Raw genomic sequence first — 20,275 nt, forward strand, 5'->3', positions numbered from 1 at the left:
TAGGTTGTCAGTTTAATTTCTCATAAAGAACTGCTTTAATTGACTTGACTTGACTTGACTTTAATTGACTTTATTATTTTTATCAAAATAAGAGTATTTCTGCACATAAAGACAGACATATCTAATGCATGGGTTATCTAGCCTACTTACAATCATGATCAAAGAGCCAGACTGTTTTACTAAAAGGGCCACACTTGGCTCATGGGCCTCTAGTTGAGTAGGTTTGGTCCACTTAAATTTCTGAGTGATCATCGAATGATTAGTGGCCATTTCCACAGAAAGAGGTCTGACAGACGTTATAAATGAATCAACCTGTACCAAGTTGATCAGAGCATTTTTATTTTTCTTCAGGAGTCCATTTATTGTATGTACAATATGTAAACACAAACGAGACACAAGCTCAAAACAGACATGCTCACAGGAAATATCCAGCCAAAATGCAGTTTCTATTAATGCCTAACCAGTTCAAAGTCCGATCAGGATATACCTCAGCTTTGGATAACCGGTTTAACAGAGATTTGCTCAGAGCTGACATTCATGTGAAGTAATTTATTTTCAAATAACTTTGTTTAGACACATAGAAATGTGATTTCATTAAACATACTATAAAAACATATAACACTATAAATATCGTTCAGGTATTTTCTTACAAAAACTTTGTACATTTAAAATTTTTTAGTTTTTAATAAATCAGATTTGTTTTTTTCTTTTTTAAATGGAGGTCTATACAATGTGGAACGACAATACAAAACTGGTATGAGCCAAAAATGCCACATGAGGGACGTAGTTGAAAACATGTTTAAACTCGTATTATTCAAAATACCTCAGTTGACATGAAGCGAGCATTGTATAAAACTTAAAGATGAAACTTGCATAACTCAAAATACCTCTGATGGCAACATGACAAATAAGTATAAACTGTTGATGGCTGTTTACCGTTTTTGTCTCATATGGATAGCAGTCAACAGAATAAAACAGCAATGAAGTACTTATGAGCAGCATTCAAAGTGTTAATGTAGCAAATAATCTGTGTTGATACAATCTTGTTCAGACTTGAAACAAAGTGGTAACAGAGCTATAACAAACTACAATATGAAAAGACTCACAGACTCACATTTTATTTCTCAAGACAGACTACTTTCACATGTGAAACCCACCAAAACACAGACTTGTGGAAATTGTGAGAGATGAGAGACGAGCGAGAGAAAATGTCCACCAAGCAGATGCACGTATGGGAATGGAAAAATCAAAGTGATGTGTCGAAAATGTGCAGGCCTTCAAGCTTTTAGGTTGACGAGACAAACCCTGCAGCCTTGCAAAAACAGTGAGAGTATCTGTAGTGTAGCAGTTAGGTCACAGTGACGCCAGCACTGTCCTTGCTCTTGTCCATATACGTGGGAGAGTTGTTTTTGTCTGATATGGATCCTGCTGCTGAGGGAAGGGTCTGATTGGCAGGAGAGTGGCCTGATGATTTCACTGGAGGGTCTGAGTTGGCCTCGGCTTCTGGCTCCTGCTGCGACGCCGTGGCTAAAAAGGAAAGGCAAAACACAGACACTTCATTTCTTTTTGTGTTTGCAGTACTCATTACCTCACAGGATGGGTAAACCACAAGATAAATAAAACAATGATGAGGTCACCTACTCATCACACTATAGTTTATATTGTATGGGCCTATGAAGTAGTGTTGTCTCAATACTGGAATTTTCTAACTTTCAATACACTACCTTAAAAAAAAAATATCAACATAGGATACACAGGGAAAAACCACTCGGGGCACACATTTTATGATTTTGAATAAGAGATCAATAGAAACAAGGCTTGTGTACTCTGTTAAGCAAAAGCCTTTAAGAAGAAGTGGTTAGAGGCAGGTTTATATGGACACAGTGGTGTGTATTGACTCGCTTTCGAAACAAGAAAGAAAAAAAGCACAGCTGGGAAATCAGTATTAAAAACAGTTTACAACTTTCAGCACCAAATATGTCCATTTCCCAACAATGCATAACATTTGAAAACAATGAGTTTAACAGCAATTAATTCGGTAGTAGAACAGATGATCTTGAATTAATTAATGCAACTATATGCCACGTGTCAAAAGTTTTGCTTAATATTAAAATTGATATTACAAGTCAATGTTTATTTTTTACATGTATTTCACATTAAATATAATGTATTCCTATATTTGAACTTTTGCAATATCATGTCATCTTTTTCTGATTCTCACTTACTCAGCATTCATGTTGTTTTTTTTTTATAAATATTGTATGAGCATAGTAAGAGACAGCCTGAGAACAAGAACGTCTTCGCCAGCGACCTCTTCCCTATAACTGTATAAAGCAGCGAACTGTCCTTCGTGTCAAATAACATGACAGTATTGAGGTCACACTACTTAAGGAGTAAATACTGGGTGCTTTGTTTGTAGCATGAAACACAAACACTGAATTGGAGAGGCATTCACACTGAGAAAACACAATCCAAGGATAGCTCAGAGAAAAGAGAAGTGCCTTTATTCTGCCTATAAATTCACTTTAATTAAATAATTAAGCATAGTATTTTTGGCTGCTTCCCCATCTTGAAAGTCTTTGTTAGGCAACATTCGATAAGCTGCCCGACCACCGTGTGTCAGGTTTGTGCATCACAGTGTCCAACATGTTAAGTCAGTGTAAGCTATATATTGGACACACTAGCGAACATGATAATTTTACCTGACTGTGTGCAGGACTTCATGTGTTCTGGCCAGTGAGCTTGCTGGCAGGGATAGTCACAGTAACTTGTATTCCAGCAGCAGTAGAAGATGGCTTCTTTCCTGCAGTTGGCGCACCACTGTTTCTTTTTGGTCTCGTCCACTGCCTGCTGCTTTTCAGACTCTGTCTGCTTTTTCACTTCAGCCACCAAGCGCTCTCTCTCCTGTTCCAGACTCTGCCTCATCTCTGCCATTGTCAGTTCTGCAAGCGAGACAAAACAAAACTAACTTGAAACTGATACCATGTGTGAAAAGAAGAAACGAAAAAAAACAAACATCTGTGTTTATTAAATATTCTTAAAGAGACTGGTTCAGTACAACATCAACTCTCAGGAGGAGTGAGGAAACATTCTTGGAAGCAGGAAACTTACCAAGATTGTGCTTCATCTCTGACAACTCTTGTTGATGCAGCCACTGGAGCTTTTCAATCTCTATTCTTAACCGTCGAATCTGTGGCAAAAACACAAAGAGTTTGAAACTTTGCAAGTATTATGACAAACTAAAAAAACATTAGTCTATACGCCAGGATTTACCTCTGCAATTGTGTTTCCTGATGTGCTTTTGGAAAGGTCATTGTAGATTTCGGTCATTGTCCCTTTTATTGTATCCATGATCTGCAAAAAGAAAAAAGAAAATTTACTCCACTGTTTTAACGACTTTTCCTGACCAAAAAGGAAGTCAGATCAGGAGTAACTGAATCAATCAAGTTACACTGGAATGCAACAGATGAGGATGGCACCTTACTTTGTTTGTGTACTTTGCTATATCTGCAGCCACATCTGCTGAGACTGTGGGGATCTGCACGTCTCCAGACATGAAAGAAGAGGAGCTTCCAGAGGTCACGGAAGCTGTTGATGAAGAGGTACTCTGAGGTGGGTCTTTATGTTGCACTGCAGGAGATGAGGGTGGGAAAAGTGAATTTAGGCATCTTTCAATTTTAGTGTACTCTGTTATGTGAAGTTTGAAGTTGAGATGAATGATCAAGCTTGTGTAGTTACCCTTGGCTGCTTGTCTGGTCTGATAGCGGGTACTTGATGAGTCCTGCTTTTGTGACTGCAGCTGCTGTGGGCTGCGTGTCTGCCCCTGACTCTGGGCCTGTGTCTGCACTGCTGACTGCTCACCGTGCTGCTGCTGCCTCTGCACCTTCTGCATGTGCCACTTCTGAGACGACGTCTGGAATTTGGTCGGATTCCAAACAACTGCCCGCTGCACTGCCTGAGCCGTCTCTTTAGGCAGTAGGGGGCGCTGTTTCTTTACAGCTGCAGGTACTGGCGATGCGGAGGAGACCGAGGTGGAGGCAGAAGAGGAAGCACTGGTGGATCCGCTGCTGGCTGTGGTGGCACTGGCCTGACCAGATGCTGCAGTGGAAACGAGGTTGAGGGCTGCTGTGATGGTGGGTTGCAAAGAGTCTTTCAGGTTAGAGGCGGCTTCCCGTGACGGTGCAGCTGCTGCAGCAGATGAAGGCACTTTACCTACGAGGAAAGAGAATAAGATTGCTCCTTCAGAGTGGCACTCCAGGTTCAACTTGAAGCTATTTTTAAAGGATTATTTCCCCCCCCCCAAACTGTCCTTCGAACTGAGACACAAGTCATGATGATAACAGGAGAATACATACACAGTGTGTCACACGCCCTCACCTTCCAACTTAAAATATAAACTCCTCACACATTTTTTTTTAATCTCTGTATTGATTAAGGATGGGTCATAATTATCAGAGAAATCACCAGACTGTTTCATAAGCACTTAAAAGTTCCTCTTAGTCACTTTCAAATAAAGGTCAATGTTGCAGATACCAAGACCGTTCCCAACACTCCCAAGTCTTGCTGGATAAAAAAAAAAAAAACAGGGTGGGGGATTTGATTCCATGTAACATAAAAAAGCAAGTGGTGTGCTCGTGTCTTCAACTTGTCTCACCTTCCAACTTGGCAACATTAGACTCTTTGGGAGTTTTGGCAGCAGAAGCTCCTGGTTCTCTTCTTGCCCTCTTTGAGTCACGTCCTGCATGGTCATCCCCCAGGTCAATCACCAGCTCCCTTTCAGAATCAGAGTCTTGCTCGCCCACTGACGTAGCAGCAGCTGCTCTGCCCTCCTCTGGAGCTTTGGCCTTGTCACTGTGGGGCTGAGACTGGGGCGTTCTGGGCTTATCCTGCAGGTCCCTGTCTGGGCCATTGCTGCCCTGCTTGTCTTTGAGCAGGGCTTCAGGGCTGGTTTTAGCCAGTCCCTCCTTAATCTCTCCCTCTGTGCTTGTTTTGGGCCTTTTTCTCTCTGCTTTGTCCTTGTCATCCTGAGCGGAGCTCTTTGGCTTGTGTTCCTCATCACTGAGATATTCGCTGTCACTCGAGTCAGATTTCTCAGAGTCTTCGGAGTCACTGTGGTCCACACCTTTATACACATCCTCGGAAATCTCATCGATCCCTGTGTAAAGAAATAAAGACATTGATTACATGTTTAAAAGAGTCAAATGCATTTTGTCAAACAAAACAGAATTTTAAAGAAATTGTTTCTTATGCAATAGCCGGAGAAATAATTTATTATACCACACTATAAAAATCAATCCATCTTGGAAATGGGCCATAATCGCAAAAAAAAAAAAACTTCTGGTGTGAGCACAGTGTGACAGGTAGAATATGAGGTGATTGTGCATGTACCGAGCTGTGCCTTGCAGCTCTCAATAGTCTTGTCCAGGCTCCTGATGGGTCTCTTTGGGGTAGTGAGGGCAGCTGACCCTCCCTGTTGCTGATTTTGCTGCTGCTGTTGTTGTTGCACCGTCTCACTCAGCTCTTTCAGATCCATCTCAGCCTTCACTCGATCTGAAAGGAAGAGGGAAATGTTCAATTTCAGGTCAAACTCATCACAAAGACACATTCATCATGATAATGACGATGACGAGTTGATCACTAGCCTTTAGGACAACATCATAACAGTGTATTTGTACTGTCGGTACTGACCCAGATTGAGATTGAGGATGCCCCCTGTGCCTGCAGTCCTCTCCTGCTTGGGCACCAGCCCAGGGTTAAAGGGCTTCGGGCTGCCGGCCACACTGCCTGCAGCACCCATCTTACCCGAGACAGGAGACGCTGTAATTGCAAGAAAAGAAAATGAGTTCACAATATTTGCTTATTGAGGTGAGATGTTTTTACAATGGCATCCATACATATCCTTATACAGAAGTTTACTAGAGTAACTTGTTAGTAATTTAGTTAGTAAATGGCAATTTGCACATCAAGCAGTTACGGAGCAGAAATATCCTTCATTTGGAGTTGTGTTTCTTGACACCTTGTTAGTCTAAGTCCATTTTCACTCTCTTAGCTCTGGTTTTGGTCTAAATTGACTCCTGAAGGAAATATGAGACTCTTTAGCTGCTCAACTATGTTTACCAGCAAGATTCTTTCTTCTTATTTCATTTGGCACTGATCAGGTAGTGTACCGCGAGTTTCCACAGCTTAATACTGAAAACTGTTGCTAGCTAAGGCAAAAAATGACACTATGAGAGCAGTTAAAGTGAATCAGAAGGGTAGTTCTATGGGCCAGACAGCCAAGTAAGTATTCCCTGAAGTTCATCTCTACAGGAAAAAGACACACACCCCTGTCTACATCAGTGGAGCTAAGGTGGAGCAGGTGAACAGTCATAGGTTCCTTGGAATTACCAACGCTGAGAACCACCGTGGCCAAGAAAAAGCACATACAAGACTCAACTTCCAATGGAAACTTAGGAAGGCTACTTTCCAGAAGAAGATTCTGACCAGCTTTCACAGAGCAATAGAAAGAATCCCAACTGGAAACATCACAAACTGGCATGGTTCATGCACGGCCTCGGGACAGGAAGGCTCTACACTGGGTGATTAAAACCACCCAGAACATCACTGGTACTGATCTACAGTGACATCAGTGAAGTGAGATGTCTGCACAGAGCCAAAAAGGAATTTTTCACATCAACCGTTGATACAATGCTTTGTAAAAATACTGACTTTAACATTTATTTACCAGAACAGTCCATCGATTCCTCTCCAGTGCTGTAGTGGAAGGCAGGATTCCTGCTGGCCTTTTCCATATCTTGCTCCCCATCTGAGCCCGTGTGAACCGAGGAGTTCGTGCTCATGGGAGAACGAGGCATGTCCGTCATGGAGACTCTCCGACTCATGGCACTGGGTGTGGAACTCTTGCCGAGGACCATCTTAGGAGAGGCGGTGATATCAAAGTTGAAGCGAAGTTTATCCGGTTTCTCTGTTTTCACTGTCCCAGCACCGGGGTTGGCGGGGTCCAGTAGCATCTGTAGCTGGTTATTGGGAGTGTAGGGAGTGCGGAAGGGTGCATAGTTGAAGACACCAAATTTCTTGCGAATGTTTTCCACATAGACTTCCATCTCTTGCATGGCACTGTTGAAAATGCTCTTTGTTTTCTTCACAGAGAAAGGGATCTCTTTGGACATGAGGTAGCAGTTGTTGATGGGGACCCAGGCCCTACATAAAAGCACAATAAAATATTTACCAAATCAGAATAACCATGAGACTTATTTTGGTATAGTTTTGGTCAAACAACCATAATACATACAACAAATGTCCTCTTCAATACTTCAAACCATATCTCACCTGTCATGTTGCCCAAAGAAGCGTGCGTCTACCTGCCCGTCCTTTTCCCGAAGTGCTTTTGCTGGCCAGAAGGGAAAGCCCTTCAGCTTAGCCCAGACCAGCGGGTGGGGTTGACTCTATTAGGGACAGAACAAAACATTTCAATGCCTCAAATTTCTAAAATCTGACCACTGTGTTAATACAATATGCAAGATTGTGTAAAGACCTACACATGGCTCACAAAACCAGTTGTCCCTTTTTTGGCATGACGACAGGTAGCACTCTGGACACACCTCAATCTCATTCATCTAGAAAAGCACATTGATTAACAAAGATGGAATTCATGTATAAAATCAGACATATCTACTCAATTGTTGCTATTATTTAGTTAGTAAAGCTTTGTTACCTCATGTTCACAAATCTTGACGATGACTTTCGCAGTTGCTGTTAATTTGTGATTACCTGGAAGAAAATAAGACGATTAATTTACATTATATACTACTGTAGTTATATAAACGACAGAGGGAATACTGATCTATATATTGAGATAGCCTACCTCCATTGTAGATAATACAGTTGTGTAAGATCCATTTCATATCAGCGAGAAATGCTTCAGTGCAGCCATACATTTTCTTTTTGATATTCTATGAAAAAAGGGGAAATTTAACAAAATTAAAGACAAGAAACTTGAAAGACAGAACAACACATTGATGAAAACTGAGCCAGAAAATATTGCCCCGCATGTACTGGATGATATGTTTTCATTTGTTATGCTCTCTGTTATTCTCATACTTAATGTGACTCTCGAGTCATAAGAATATGAATTTATAGGTTTATGTTGTCTTTTTCAGCTCTTTGCAACATTTTGTTGTCTACATTTATTTTTACTCTATTTATATAAAGAAAGTAAATATTTCAAAAGGAAATAATGGACATTGTTTGTAAAATACCTACCTTTCCCAACTTAAACTCTGTATTTTTTTTTTGGTTTATTTTATAAACCTCATCTCACTATGCACCACACGTTTTTTCTTCCATCTTTAATTTTTCATGTCATTTTAAATTTGACTTTTTTTATTGCTTCTTTTTATATCTTGCGCAGGCATCTGAGCACATGCATAAGTACAATATGCTGTTTTGCATTTTTTCTTCTTATAAGCTCTCCTATACTTACAATCGTCTCATTCCCACTAAAATGAATTCAATTTTTGCCACTCCACATACGTGTAAGACAAACTTACATTTTGTCAATCCAAGTTACCAGTCTAAGTGTACAAAGTGTAATTTTACCAGGCAAATATATAAAAAGTTAGAAAAAAAAAACAAAAAGATAAAGACAATAAATATTGTTACCTTTTCTAAAGTACATAGGTCCATGGGGTGGAAAATGTACTCTGCATAATCTGGGTGCTGCTCCAGAGACACAGGCTTCTGAAAAGGCTCAGTCTGCTCGATTTAGACACAAAAAAAAAAGAAGAAAGAAACAGATGCATTAGACACTTCGAAGATTTTGTATTTGAATATAAAACACTTTAATAAACCACTTTACAAAAAGGATCTTAACAAGTCTTACCCCAGGCTGTTTAATCTTTTGGAGTGCGAATTTGAGCAAGTAAGAGAGTTGGTCTATTGTCAGCATTGTCATTGCTTTGCTCTGTGTTTCAATGCATTCAGCAACTGTTATTTTCTGCAACAAGAATTACAAGTTCAATATTTAATAACATTAATGAACATAACAAAATTAGCCCAACACCATGCAAAAAAGAATGAACACTGATACTAAATGAAATTTGCATGTTAATTTTGCAAAGTTAACATCATCATTTGATTTAGCTTGTACATTAAAATTGTGCCAATGAAAAGAAGTGCATAAAAACAACTTGCAAAACTCAATTTTCTAACATCTCTCAGACTTGTAGTGTGCGTAACTAGCTTGCAAGGGTGTCACACCATGTGTCATGAGGGCTCACAGTCTATGGATTGACTACAGATGACAGCAGGTGATTTAACCGATTTGTTCATCCTTGCTGGCAGCTCGTGGCACATGGTATGACACCCCTTTCATCAACTAAGCAAGCAAGATTAGCCTTGAGTCCCACAATCACTTGTGTACACCCACAAACACACACACGTCTTCAGCGAGATACCTCACACTCTGGACAGAACCAGTCGCCCTCGGGCTCGGCTGGTAGTTTGAGGCACTTAGCGTGGTACACCCTGGGGCAGAGCTCACAGCAGAGCACCTGGCCCTCGCGGTGGCACAGCCAGCAGTAGAAGTCATTCCTTCCGTCCTGCGGTACAACATCAACAGGGTCTGTGGTGAGTGCTGGCTGCTTCATATAGTAAAAGGGACCATGTCTTAGCTCTGACTGAAATGCAGGCAAGAGAAACAGGGGGGCAGGTTTCAAAAAACACGCAGGAACACAAAAAAGGTGCAGTGCAACAGAAACAAGGCCACGGTAAGGTGGGGTAAGCAGGGTAAGCAGCATAGAGTAAAGCCAATAAATTACAATAAAGATGAGAAAAGACTTGAATATACACGTTAACTGTCTGAACATGGGACATGTCATATAACCTGTCATGTAACCGTTTCACCTATGAGTCAAACAAACCCAACAGGTTTTTTTTCTTTTTAGGCGGGGAGCTTAAGCCTCTCACCTGAGAGTAAACCCAATCCATGATATTGTTCTCTGGTAAGTACCTGACTGGGACTTTCTGCTACTTAATGGATCAATAGAAACTGATGCGTCCGCTTTCATGGCTTCACATATTGTTTCATTTTGAGCTTATTTCACTTGAGCCGACGCCAAATCAGAGTAATGGTGAGATTCTGTTGCAAATATATGAGAATCAAAGCATATCAGCAAGACTCTGAAACTTCAAACACCAAAATATGTATGAAAATTGCACAAAATTAACTTTTTGGTCCTCTAGCCAAATGGCTAGTGAATGATTGTATGATGAAGTGGGAACTGGCAAGTGTTGTCATTTCAGAAAATTGCATCAGTTTACTATAATGCAGTCTTTAAGACAACATTATATATGTCACAATATAAAAATATACTAAATGGATTATAGTCTCATATCAATCAATAACAATAGAATATTAATACTGTATACTGTCCAGCCCTACTCTTTAGTGAGCCCACTTGCTTATTTAACCAGTCTTTGGCTGGCAGCTAGCACAATTTGTGTGCCATGTTTCTAAAATATTTATATTGTGTTTTAGTACCACGCATGTTCAACATTGGACTAAAAGGTTAAACGGGAATCACTCAGCTCCAGATTAATGAGGCAAACAGATAATAAAAGCTTCTGCATCAGAGTCATATATCACCAATATTTATTAAACTTGAATACAGCAAGTAAGTGAAAAATGACAATTGATAAGAACACAAATATAATGTCTAAAGAAAAGTTATGAAGTAACTGTGAGTTGATCATGCAATGATTGTGCCGCTTTAAATATACACAACACATCAATCAGAATAAGAAAAACTAAACACTATCACACGTTTGTCCAGCTTTAAGTTGACAGTATACTACAGTCAAAATGAAATATGACGTGCTCTCAAAGGTAATGTGGCTCAATCTTGTTCCCCAGATTAGCAGCTGTATTATCACCTTTCAGATAAATCCCACTAACACCGACTCACATGCTGCTTTTGTTTTTAAATGGGCAATGGCAAAAATCAGCATTCATTCCCGAGTTAAATGACTCTGCGGTAGTGTTGTGTACTTTTGCCTCCAGCTCCAGTCCACAGTGATAGAAATACAACACCTGAGTGCACCGCTATTAGGTTAATATTACAGACGTTGGCACGTAAACAGTTTTCCATCTGTCTCAGTTCAAGTGGTGCTCAAACGTCTAGTTACAGTGAGTTTGAAAGAGAGAATGTTGTAAAGTAACATATGGAAAAAATCTTCTATTGCTCCTTTTTTTTTCCTGGTGCATCCATGACATTAACAGCGACATCAGTAAAAGAAGAAAGGCTAACTTTTCTACGCAAAATGAGGGAATCAAGTATTTAAGCAGTTTTACCCACGTTGACATAACCACCCTGCATTTACATGCATATTTTGTGCACTAATGGTATTCAAGAAGATGACAACAAACACCAGTATGACCCTGTCAGAACAGTTTGTTGGACAGTCAAATATCTCCCTCCCTTGACAGCTCTCCAGCTTTGGATTTTCAGATCAGCCTGTCTAACAATTTATGCAACTTTACGATAATGACAATCCCATATTCACACCCACTTCACGCCATGATCTGCCTCTTTTTCCACCTCTTACATAATGACTTGTGGCACACAATATGAACGCCTTCCAAGAGAGACAACACTTCTATGATGGCAGGCTTTTAACTCGGTACAGCCAAACTGATATATTGGCTGGCATTATCCGCCAATATTGACCTATCATAGATATATCAGTATCTGCACATATTGTATCAGAATATTTTACTCCCCAACATCGGTATCGGTATTGAGATTGACCCCAAAAATTGATCAAGCCAGCTAAAGCATTCGTAACTACTACAAAACAAATTTGATTCCAATGAGATCAGACGAAAGGACATAGAAACTACTTCTTTTTGGGCATAATCCGGCCTTCAGCATTTTGTTAAAAATGTAATTGTTAGCTGGGTGGAAGACAAAGCAACCCAAAGTCAGTGCGGGTTTGTTTAAGATAATCTGGGGCGACATTTCTTTTGCTCTCTGGTGGGGGAGGACAGACCTTCTGTCACAGCAAGTACACTGACATTTGGCCACATCCTTTGAGAACACGCCAGATTTTGAAATGAGCATACTGCAGCCCTTACCTGGTCTTTGCTGTTTGAGTTGATGGCCCCCGGCTTCTTCTTTTTCTTGATAGGGCTCGGGGAGGTGTCCGAGGGAGAGTGTCCATTGGAGGAATGGGTGGGGCTCGACACCTTTCTCTTCTGTGGCGCCGCTGGTCGTTCCGCTGACCCGGATGGATCAGGGACTGGATGCAGAAAGACAATCAGGCGGTCACACAACAGAACAAACAGGCTTGTATTGTTCACTGCACTTGAGTCAAACACATTACAGCTTCAGAAGGTTAAAATGGGCATGAGAAATTTAATTTTATCATCATCATTGTAACATAAAAATCAGCTGATCTAAAAACACAATATCTGAAGATGCCATTTATACAGATTAAATTACCACAACAAATATCTAGAGGGCTCCATTCAACTTAACTAGAACCTGTGGTGATACACAAAATCTTGACAGACAGGCAGCCAGGCATAATGCATTGTCTTTACACTCCTAAGAGACCGACAAAATGCCTTACACTGCTCTTGAAACTTAAGAGTAAATAACCTCAAAGATGCCCTCGATGTTTTGCGAGCTGCTCGGCCTTAGAGACTTACCTTTGGATCGTACAGACGCATCCATCCCCTCTACCACATCAGACTCCGTCTTTACCTCGTCCTCAGCCAGACTGCAGAGCACCAAACAAGAGCACACAGAAACACAGAAAGAGAGGCAAAGTCAGAAAGGGTGCTCAGAAACCACATCAGCATAACAGTAAACAAGTGGAACACCACCTAAGGCACCCCGGTCCCAGAGGATCTGTCAATAGGGACTCTGCAGATTTCCATTGTTATCATTGTCATTTGATTTCTATTCTGATTTCTGGCATTGTGCTGCGAAGTTCAATTCCTTTCCATATCATCAGTGACAAACGAGTCTGAATATGGTCTTTATGTTTCCGTTCTCTCTCTTGAAACAATCACCATGGCAACACTCCCCTCTGCTAAGCACAAGTTGATATTCACAACAACACATAGGGCCATTTAGCTGACATTACCCTGCACCTCTGTTCTTCAGGAGAGATGTCAGCTTCAGATAGCAGCCTCTCTCACTATGTCCTGATCTTTGCTGTGCTTTGTTTATAACAAACAGAGAATAGCCTTATAGTAAGGAGGGAGCCAGATGGGAGTTAGTCCGTATTACTGGAGGGAAAGTGTCTCATGGTGATTAACGGTATACATTTCTGCCATCTCTCAAGCCCCTTCAGTAACAACAGAGAAGCCTCCAAGGATTTGGGCCCATTCTTGGAGACCAATAGCAAGAGATGCATCTAACAAGCTTCAAACAGCGCCTAAAATGTTTAAGTCACTATACATCACCTGATATGTATACCTTGCACCACCCATATTTTCTATTCAGGAAACAACATGCATACATAGTTGTGGACTTACGTAAAATCAGAACTCAGTACATCTCCCTGTCATATTGCTGTATCACACATTAGTAAATATATAGATTTCGAATCAATCCATAAACCATCTATAACCTATGAATACAGTGTCTCCAACAGACAAATCTAATACAGGGAAAGCCTGATTTCCCAGGTCCCCACTCCTGCTCCCATCTAATTTCCTCTGAGGTAAAAAAAAAAAAGAGAGAGAATAAAGGGACCCAGACGATAAATGAAAGTCTTTGAGTGTTTGGCTCCTCCTTTGTCGGTGCAACAGAGGCCCTCGTTCTAAGGATGTAGCCTTTATTCACAAGCCCCGAGAAGAAAACCCTCGCGAGGACCCCTGACAGGTCACACACTTGACCAGTTCATAGCATTGGCTGCAGCTCTGGTTTCCAGCTAGGATGATGGGTTTACAGGCTACGACTCAAAGGTCAACCACATTTGTGGGATAAGCTTCTTTTTTTCCCCCTCTTTTGAAAGTGAAGGAATGCTCTTAATATCCCCTCCTCCACCCTTAAAGAGACATTCAACACAAAGTTGATCAAATGTCAGTTCGGTGATAAAATGCATGTCCTGAAAGCTCTCGTGGATCAGCAAACTCTGGAAGAAATTGGATGTGATCACATCAGCCATTAAACCTATACTGATTTAGACAGCATGCCAACCTTGATGTCTGTGACACAATTCAGAGGTTTAACAATGATTGAAAATAAAGAATCCTGTTACCAAGCCAACACTGTAGCTCACAATCATCAAGGCTGTTAAATACATTCCTCGTTCTCTCTCAGGCATTCAAACTGGCGATCACAGACAGCTCACCAAACTGAAATTAAGGAGAATAAATGCATCATAACTTTGACACGGCTCGAACAGAGTTCCTTTAAAAACATGGCATATGCATATCTTGTTTCAGTCTGCCAACAGTCACACACGAACACACACACACACACACACCCCAACCCCTCCGGGGCCTTCCTGTTCCGGACTGAGTGAACAAACGAGGCCCACATGAAAATAAGAAAACCAAATCACTCTGCTTCGTGTACCACAGCCCAAAATAAGACAACATCCGCCATCACCAGGCAGCCCCAGATCTGCTGAACGGAGTGCCACAATTAATACCAAAGGCAAGACAGAACTGCAACTACCAGGAAGAGAGAATGACCAGCAGAAAAAAAGGTATGCTGATCCAAAGGGCATTCTCAGATCAGGAGCTGTGATCCATCACACAAGGAGAGTAAGGCAAGTAAATCCTCAGCAGATTCTGGCATGTATTCCAGAGAGTCGTGAGTTCGACAAAACACTGACTGTATCTTCTTCTCCAAGTAGTACCTGATGGACAAAACGGAAACAACACTGAATCAGTGCCTTCAGATTCCTCTCCTGTGAGAGAGACGAGCAGGGTTCTCTCGTCACAGAAAATGGAGGCCACAGCTTGCTCCCCTCCCCCCTCTCCCCCATCCCCCACTCCGAGGCTCAGACTCAGGCACTGGCACATCCATGCAGGAGGACCAGAGAGATCTGTGGAGATTACAGTCCAACATTATAAAAAAACAAAAAAAACAAAAAAAACAAACAGCTATGTCAAGACAAACCTTCACGGCTGATCACCGAGATAGAGGAGAAACACTGCAGAGACACGAGGAAATCCAGCAATGTGTGAAGCACTCATCTGTTTGTTTTTTTTTTCATGTCTTCAATCTTGGCCTCCCTCCTTCCCTGTGAATACTGCTGTCATAGAATAATTAAAAAAATAATAATGGAAAGAGAGACCAACACTGTGAGGCCACGCTCAGATCCTGGCAAAGCTATTCTCTACACGTTGAAGAATTCACAGTTTGTACACATCCAACAGGCAAATATCTGATTAAAACGGCCACCAGGAAAGCCACTCATTGCAAACATAGCATTGCACTCTTTCCACTGGAACTGCCTTTGACACTTGGGATTAATACCACTGACTAGAGAACATCCCACTCACCAGGCTACACAAAACCCCAGAGAGGCTATTAAGCTTTTTTTGAAATGACAAGAAACATTCAGCCTTAACTACACCGACAACTGAAGAAATATTTCCTGGTAGCGTTAGCTTTTCCTGCAATCAACATCAACAAAATAATTAATTAAAGAAGCATAAAGGTACATATCAGGAATTATTTAAACACATTATACAAGTCCTGTCTTAGCATGATTCCTTTTAAACAATGACAACACCAAAAGTATGCACAGACTATTCTGTATAAAAGAAAAGATTTGACCTGGATTTTATATAAAGCTGTAAAGGGTGAATCAAAGATGGCTGTGGAATTTTCCAGAAGGCCCTTGCTCTCCCTGCTTCTCTCCCTCTGATTGTCAATCTTTAACCTCAACTGCAGCTGCAATTGGCTGGAGGGCCAACAGGGTGGAACATTATTGGTCGGCTTGTGCTGTGCCACACAGATCACAGTGTGCAGGCTCCCCTCTTCCTCTTAAAAAGCATTTTTGCTGCAATGCAGAGATTTCCCCCCGTATTAGACGCTTTATATTCCTTCGGTTTAGCTTGCCCTTTCTGATTATGACAGAGTAAATCAGAGGGGATTTGAAAAAGGCCTTTCGGGAGATTATATTCCTGGTTGTGGTGCATAACTCAATGGTTCAGCACAAACTCTGCTGTCCTGTTTATAGCTTATGTTGCCTCAAAAAGAGGCCCAGATGATTAGTCCATGCACATTGTTAACATTTCTAACTATCACTGTCATATTTGTATCACAGGCTCAGAGAAAGTTATTATTATTGTTCAATTGGAACGTTTCACTTGTCACAGAGAGCTGACTTAGTCGTCCTCCAGGAGGAAACAGTGACTGTAACGCTACTATTTTCTGTAGAGGAAACATGCCATGTGTCAGGTCACAAGGGAAAGAAAACATTCTTTGTTTCCCCCACACAGTCAAGCCTGCTAAAACAGTGATACATGCAAACACAAGTCTATGCTCTCAAAAAGTACAAAATGGGAAGTAAGTAGTCTTTTCATACAGCTTGTCATTTTGTGTGTATTTTCCTATTAAACGTTGTGATAGAAAAGATGCTATTTCTTATCTGTATCTATATAACATGTCATGTAGAAACTTGTCCTGTGGAAATATGTAGCGTGTCATGTCGTTTCTCTGTCCTGCTGTCTGATCAGTGGAGAGAAGAGCTCTCTCAAACACAAAATGGCCACTGTGTGGATCAGAGAGTGAAGGAAGCAGTTTCACAACAGTGCTGCGGAGTGAACACAGCCCTGGAGAGTAAATGGAGTTAACCTGTGTCTCATATCATATTTTTAAAGATTAAACTGGAGGGATTGGTAAGTATTGCCCTCCAACCACAGTCTTGTTTCACGTGGGCTCCTCCTCTGACCAATATGGAGCGCAGAAACCCCCTCCTCGGTACAGCTTTCATGCAGGATCCATTTTAAGCATACATTCAGTATATAGGATCATTAGGCTAAAACAAGTATTCAGTTATGCTCTGGACTCCATGTCGTCCTAACAAGCACATCTGTTGCCCCCTGCGTCTGTTCCCCCAGCCTGGCATGACACACAAGAAAAAAGCACAGAGCCAATCCACTTACAAAGAGTACATAATACCCCCCTTCCTCCACCTCCACTGCCCATCCCCCATTCTTTTTCTCTGCCAGGCTGCAACACAAGGCTGCCACAACAGAAAGGAGATGTGGGTGCCATTTCTGAATCTAACTCTCTTTTGCATTCTAAAAAAGAAAAAGGATTTGCCATGGATCACTCTGCCTCCTGTATGGCAGCCTGGTTGTCTGGGGCACCCATGTGACCCTGAGACACAGAGAGAGAGCAAGGGTGAGAGTCGTTACCCAACCCCCCACCCTCCTCAGCGCTGTGGAGCAGAGAGGCCTGGCGAGGCCTCCAATCCACCCCAGCTCCTCCTCCTGCTGCTGCTGCTGCTGCTGCACTCTATACTGATTTTAAGGTGTGCACATTTATCATGAGAAACCAACATTCACAACACCAATAAGAAGGAAGCCATGTTGTTATCAGAGAGATGAGATAGAAAAACAGAGCTTACCTCTGTGGATGCATGGCTGCCTGACACACTGTTATGTCAACACTTATAAAACATGGAGGACACTCTCAGCCCTCAGCCGGGGAAGGCTCCGCTCTTCAGGCAAGGCGATCAGGCCCCAGTGATGTTAGCCAGATCCTGACTGGTCGCTCTCCTCACAGGCAGAATACAAGGCTGCGTCTGATTGGCCGAAATGTTTCCTGAGTAATTATCTTTGTTCAGTGCAGGCAGGGGCAGCACTGAGAGTGTCAGAGACAGGGGAAGAAAAATAAGCAGAGAGCTAGGCCTAAAACCACAAAATAACATGATTAATGTGAGCAGTTGTGACATACAAACCCCGTGTAACAACGGTTTAGAGGTTCCAAGAGTAGAATCTGTCGGTGGATGCGTCATTTGAAGGCTTTAAAAGTAGAATTGGCAGCGTGTAGACTGAGAGGAGCAGGACACCATGGCTTCTCTGCACAAGCCTCCATTTTTGTATGTGGAGAGGGCCTTTGTTTAAACTCCACCCTCCCTCTTGGCTGTTTCCAGAGAAAAGACAGGCTGTAGCTTCTCACCTATTTTGGCAATTCAGTCTGAAACAAAAGGAAAAGAAATGGAATAAGGCACCAAAAATGAGAAATTATACAGACAAAACATTAATGGTTTGTTGTAAAGGAAAGGGAGGGACATACAGAATTTTGAGGAAGCTGTGGGTTTTTACACATTACTATTTTTACTGTAATAACCTTAATATTTCATGTCCGAGTGAGTGTAAACCAAACATAAATAAATGTGCAAGCCTCTGTTGAACAAAAAGTAGTAAATACATAAAAACTGAAATTAAATATAAATCCACCCATCTCTTCTTCTGTGTGAACGAACGCTAAAATTCAAGGGCGATTTGAAAAACACTGGAGGAGCATTGACATTAATAATTAAACACAGCAGCATAAAGCACAAGTTTTGTCCCTTTCACATTCAACAGCAAAAAAAAACTGTTTATACTGAATACAGAAATACAATGTCATGAAATCTTGATTACAATCTTGGGGACACTCATTATGTGTTCTCATTTGGCTGAGATTTAATCAATTGTTGACTCAGCTCTATGTTAGGCTGTAATTCATAGTGATACTGGACTGCATTGTATAACAGTGTTTACTTCTCAACAGATTTAATATGAGCTCTTCAAAGATGAGAAACAAAAGTTTTGCAGTCCATTACTACTGATATCTATATCTCTATTTGCATTTAATTTATATCAACATTAAATCCAGAGAAAGAGTTATTCTTACCTGGACAGTTATCATATCTTGAACAATTTAAACTGCCTCAATTTGCACACACTCAAATAAAATGACAGTAATAAGGACTGGTGGCTTGGCTATAATGTTCCTGTGGTTAGTGTTTTTATCCTTTAAATCATGTTAAATTCTAGCATGCACTTGTATTCTTATATCAATGTGTGTATATGGGATTATATGTGTTGTATGAGCTACTGGATCTATCTATCTATATAAATATATTTGTCTATCTACATATCTATCTATCTAGAGCTTAGATCACATAATTGTGTTAGATTGTTTTGTGCTGTTTTAGACTATATTACACAGTTCCCCTGTCTTATTCTGAAAAGAACTGGACAGTCCTGAATGGCAATTCCTATCGTTGCCGGTCTGTACCAAACAAAATGTTCTCCGTGAGTCGCGTATGGAAAAGACTTGCCGCCCAACGTGGGGCTCGAACCCACGACCCTGAGATTAAGAGTCTCATGCTCTACCGACTGAGCTAGCCGGGCTTGCCTAACGATCAGGCCCGCTCTATAAAGTTATACTCCATGAAAACAACTAGTACTTCCGCTGTTATGTAGCAGCAGATTGCTGTGCTGATCTCTCCCACTGTGACTGAACTGGGAGCGAAGGGGTTAGCTATGTCCCGCTGTCCCGGTTCTGTCTCATACTGACCTCTAGCGTCGACTAGCAGGAAGTGTCTCATCTGACTTGAGTCTTTAGCTAGGCTAAATTAGGCTACTTGTCAAGTAATATACATCAGCGTTATTAGTCGTTAAACGGACATTAAAGACTAACGTTCCCCCCTCAGTAAGAAACGGCTGGCTTTCGCTGACAAACCTGTTTTGTTCGCAAGACTGCACCACCGCTCCAAAAGCCTAAACTTCACCAAAGCTAGAGAGGTGACGGCAGTGAAGAGCTGACGTGTCGAGCCAAGAGTCACAGACTCAACCATGAGTCACGTAGTTAAACGTTAACGTTTGTCACCTGACTGTTGATATTCTCCGCACACTGTCTGAAAATCTACGCTAGGCTCGAGGAAAAAAGACAACTCAACCATCACATGACTTATTATCTTGGACCTAATAAGCTAATTGTCCTGTACAGGAGCACTGCCAATGTAATGCAGTGTATCTTCCGGTCACGTTTGTTTGTTTGTTTTTTCAAAATAAAATATTAATACGGCAATAGAATAAAGGCACCTCCACGATAGTGCACAGTATATTGTGGGGGTTTTTTTGGTTTGTTTTTTTTGTTTGTTTTTTTTTTGTAAAAATGTGTACCCACGGTTCAACAGCAGGCATTTGTCTACACGTCCTGAACACAAAGTCTTACTTGAGGCAAGATACTTTTTTTTATTATATTTTGTTTTCATGTCATGAATGCAACCAACCTAGCTATTA

At 41.2% G+C, this 20,275-nt stretch overlaps 1 protein-coding gene and 1 non-coding gene across 7 annotated transcripts; both read right to left on the reverse strand.

The window, feature by feature from the left end:
* Positions 1-317: 317 nt before the first annotated feature.
* On the reverse strand, positions 318-19,981 carry LOC119022784 (protein kinase C-binding protein 1-like). 6 transcript variants are annotated; one of them, XM_037104091.1, is made up of 22 exons: positions 19,713-19,981; positions 17,934-18,176; positions 17,605-17,840; positions 12,710-12,780; positions 12,134-12,297; positions 9,456-9,599; positions 8,882-8,995; positions 8,662-8,754; positions 7,865-7,952; positions 7,715-7,770; positions 7,539-7,616; positions 7,330-7,445; positions 6,725-7,200; positions 5,689-5,817; positions 5,389-5,550; positions 4,655-5,155; positions 3,739-4,212; positions 3,485-3,630; positions 3,274-3,354; positions 3,112-3,190; positions 2,703-2,942; positions 318-1,527 (listed from the first exon to the last, which is right to left on the reverse strand). In XM_037104091.1, the coding sequence occupies exons 3-22, from the start codon at positions 17,616-17,618 to the stop codon at positions 1,349-1,351; spliced, it is 3,405 nt and encodes a 1,134-aa protein (XP_036959986.1). In that variant the 5' UTR covers positions 17,619-17,840; positions 17,934-18,176; positions 19,713-19,981; the 3' UTR covers positions 318-1,348. The 6 variants fall into 6 exon arrangements, with proteins under 6 accessions (XP_036959986.1, XP_036959982.1, XP_036959981.1 ...); XM_037104087.1 differs by having other exon boundaries at positions 9,456-9,677; positions 17,938-18,176; positions 19,713-19,980; XM_037104086.1 differs by having other exon boundaries at positions 9,456-9,677; positions 19,713-19,980.
* trnak-cuu lies at positions 19,309-19,381 on the reverse strand. The gene has a single exon. It is a non-coding gene; the product is annotated as a tRNA-Lys (tRNA).
* Positions 19,982-20,275: the final 294 nt, after the last annotated feature.

The sequence above is a fragment of the Acanthopagrus latus genome, chromosome 7 (genome assembly GCF_904848185.1).
Source record: "Acanthopagrus latus isolate v.2019 chromosome 7, fAcaLat1.1, whole genome shotgun sequence".
Lineage (NCBI taxonomy): Eukaryota > Metazoa > Chordata > Actinopteri > Spariformes > Sparidae > Acanthopagrus > Acanthopagrus latus.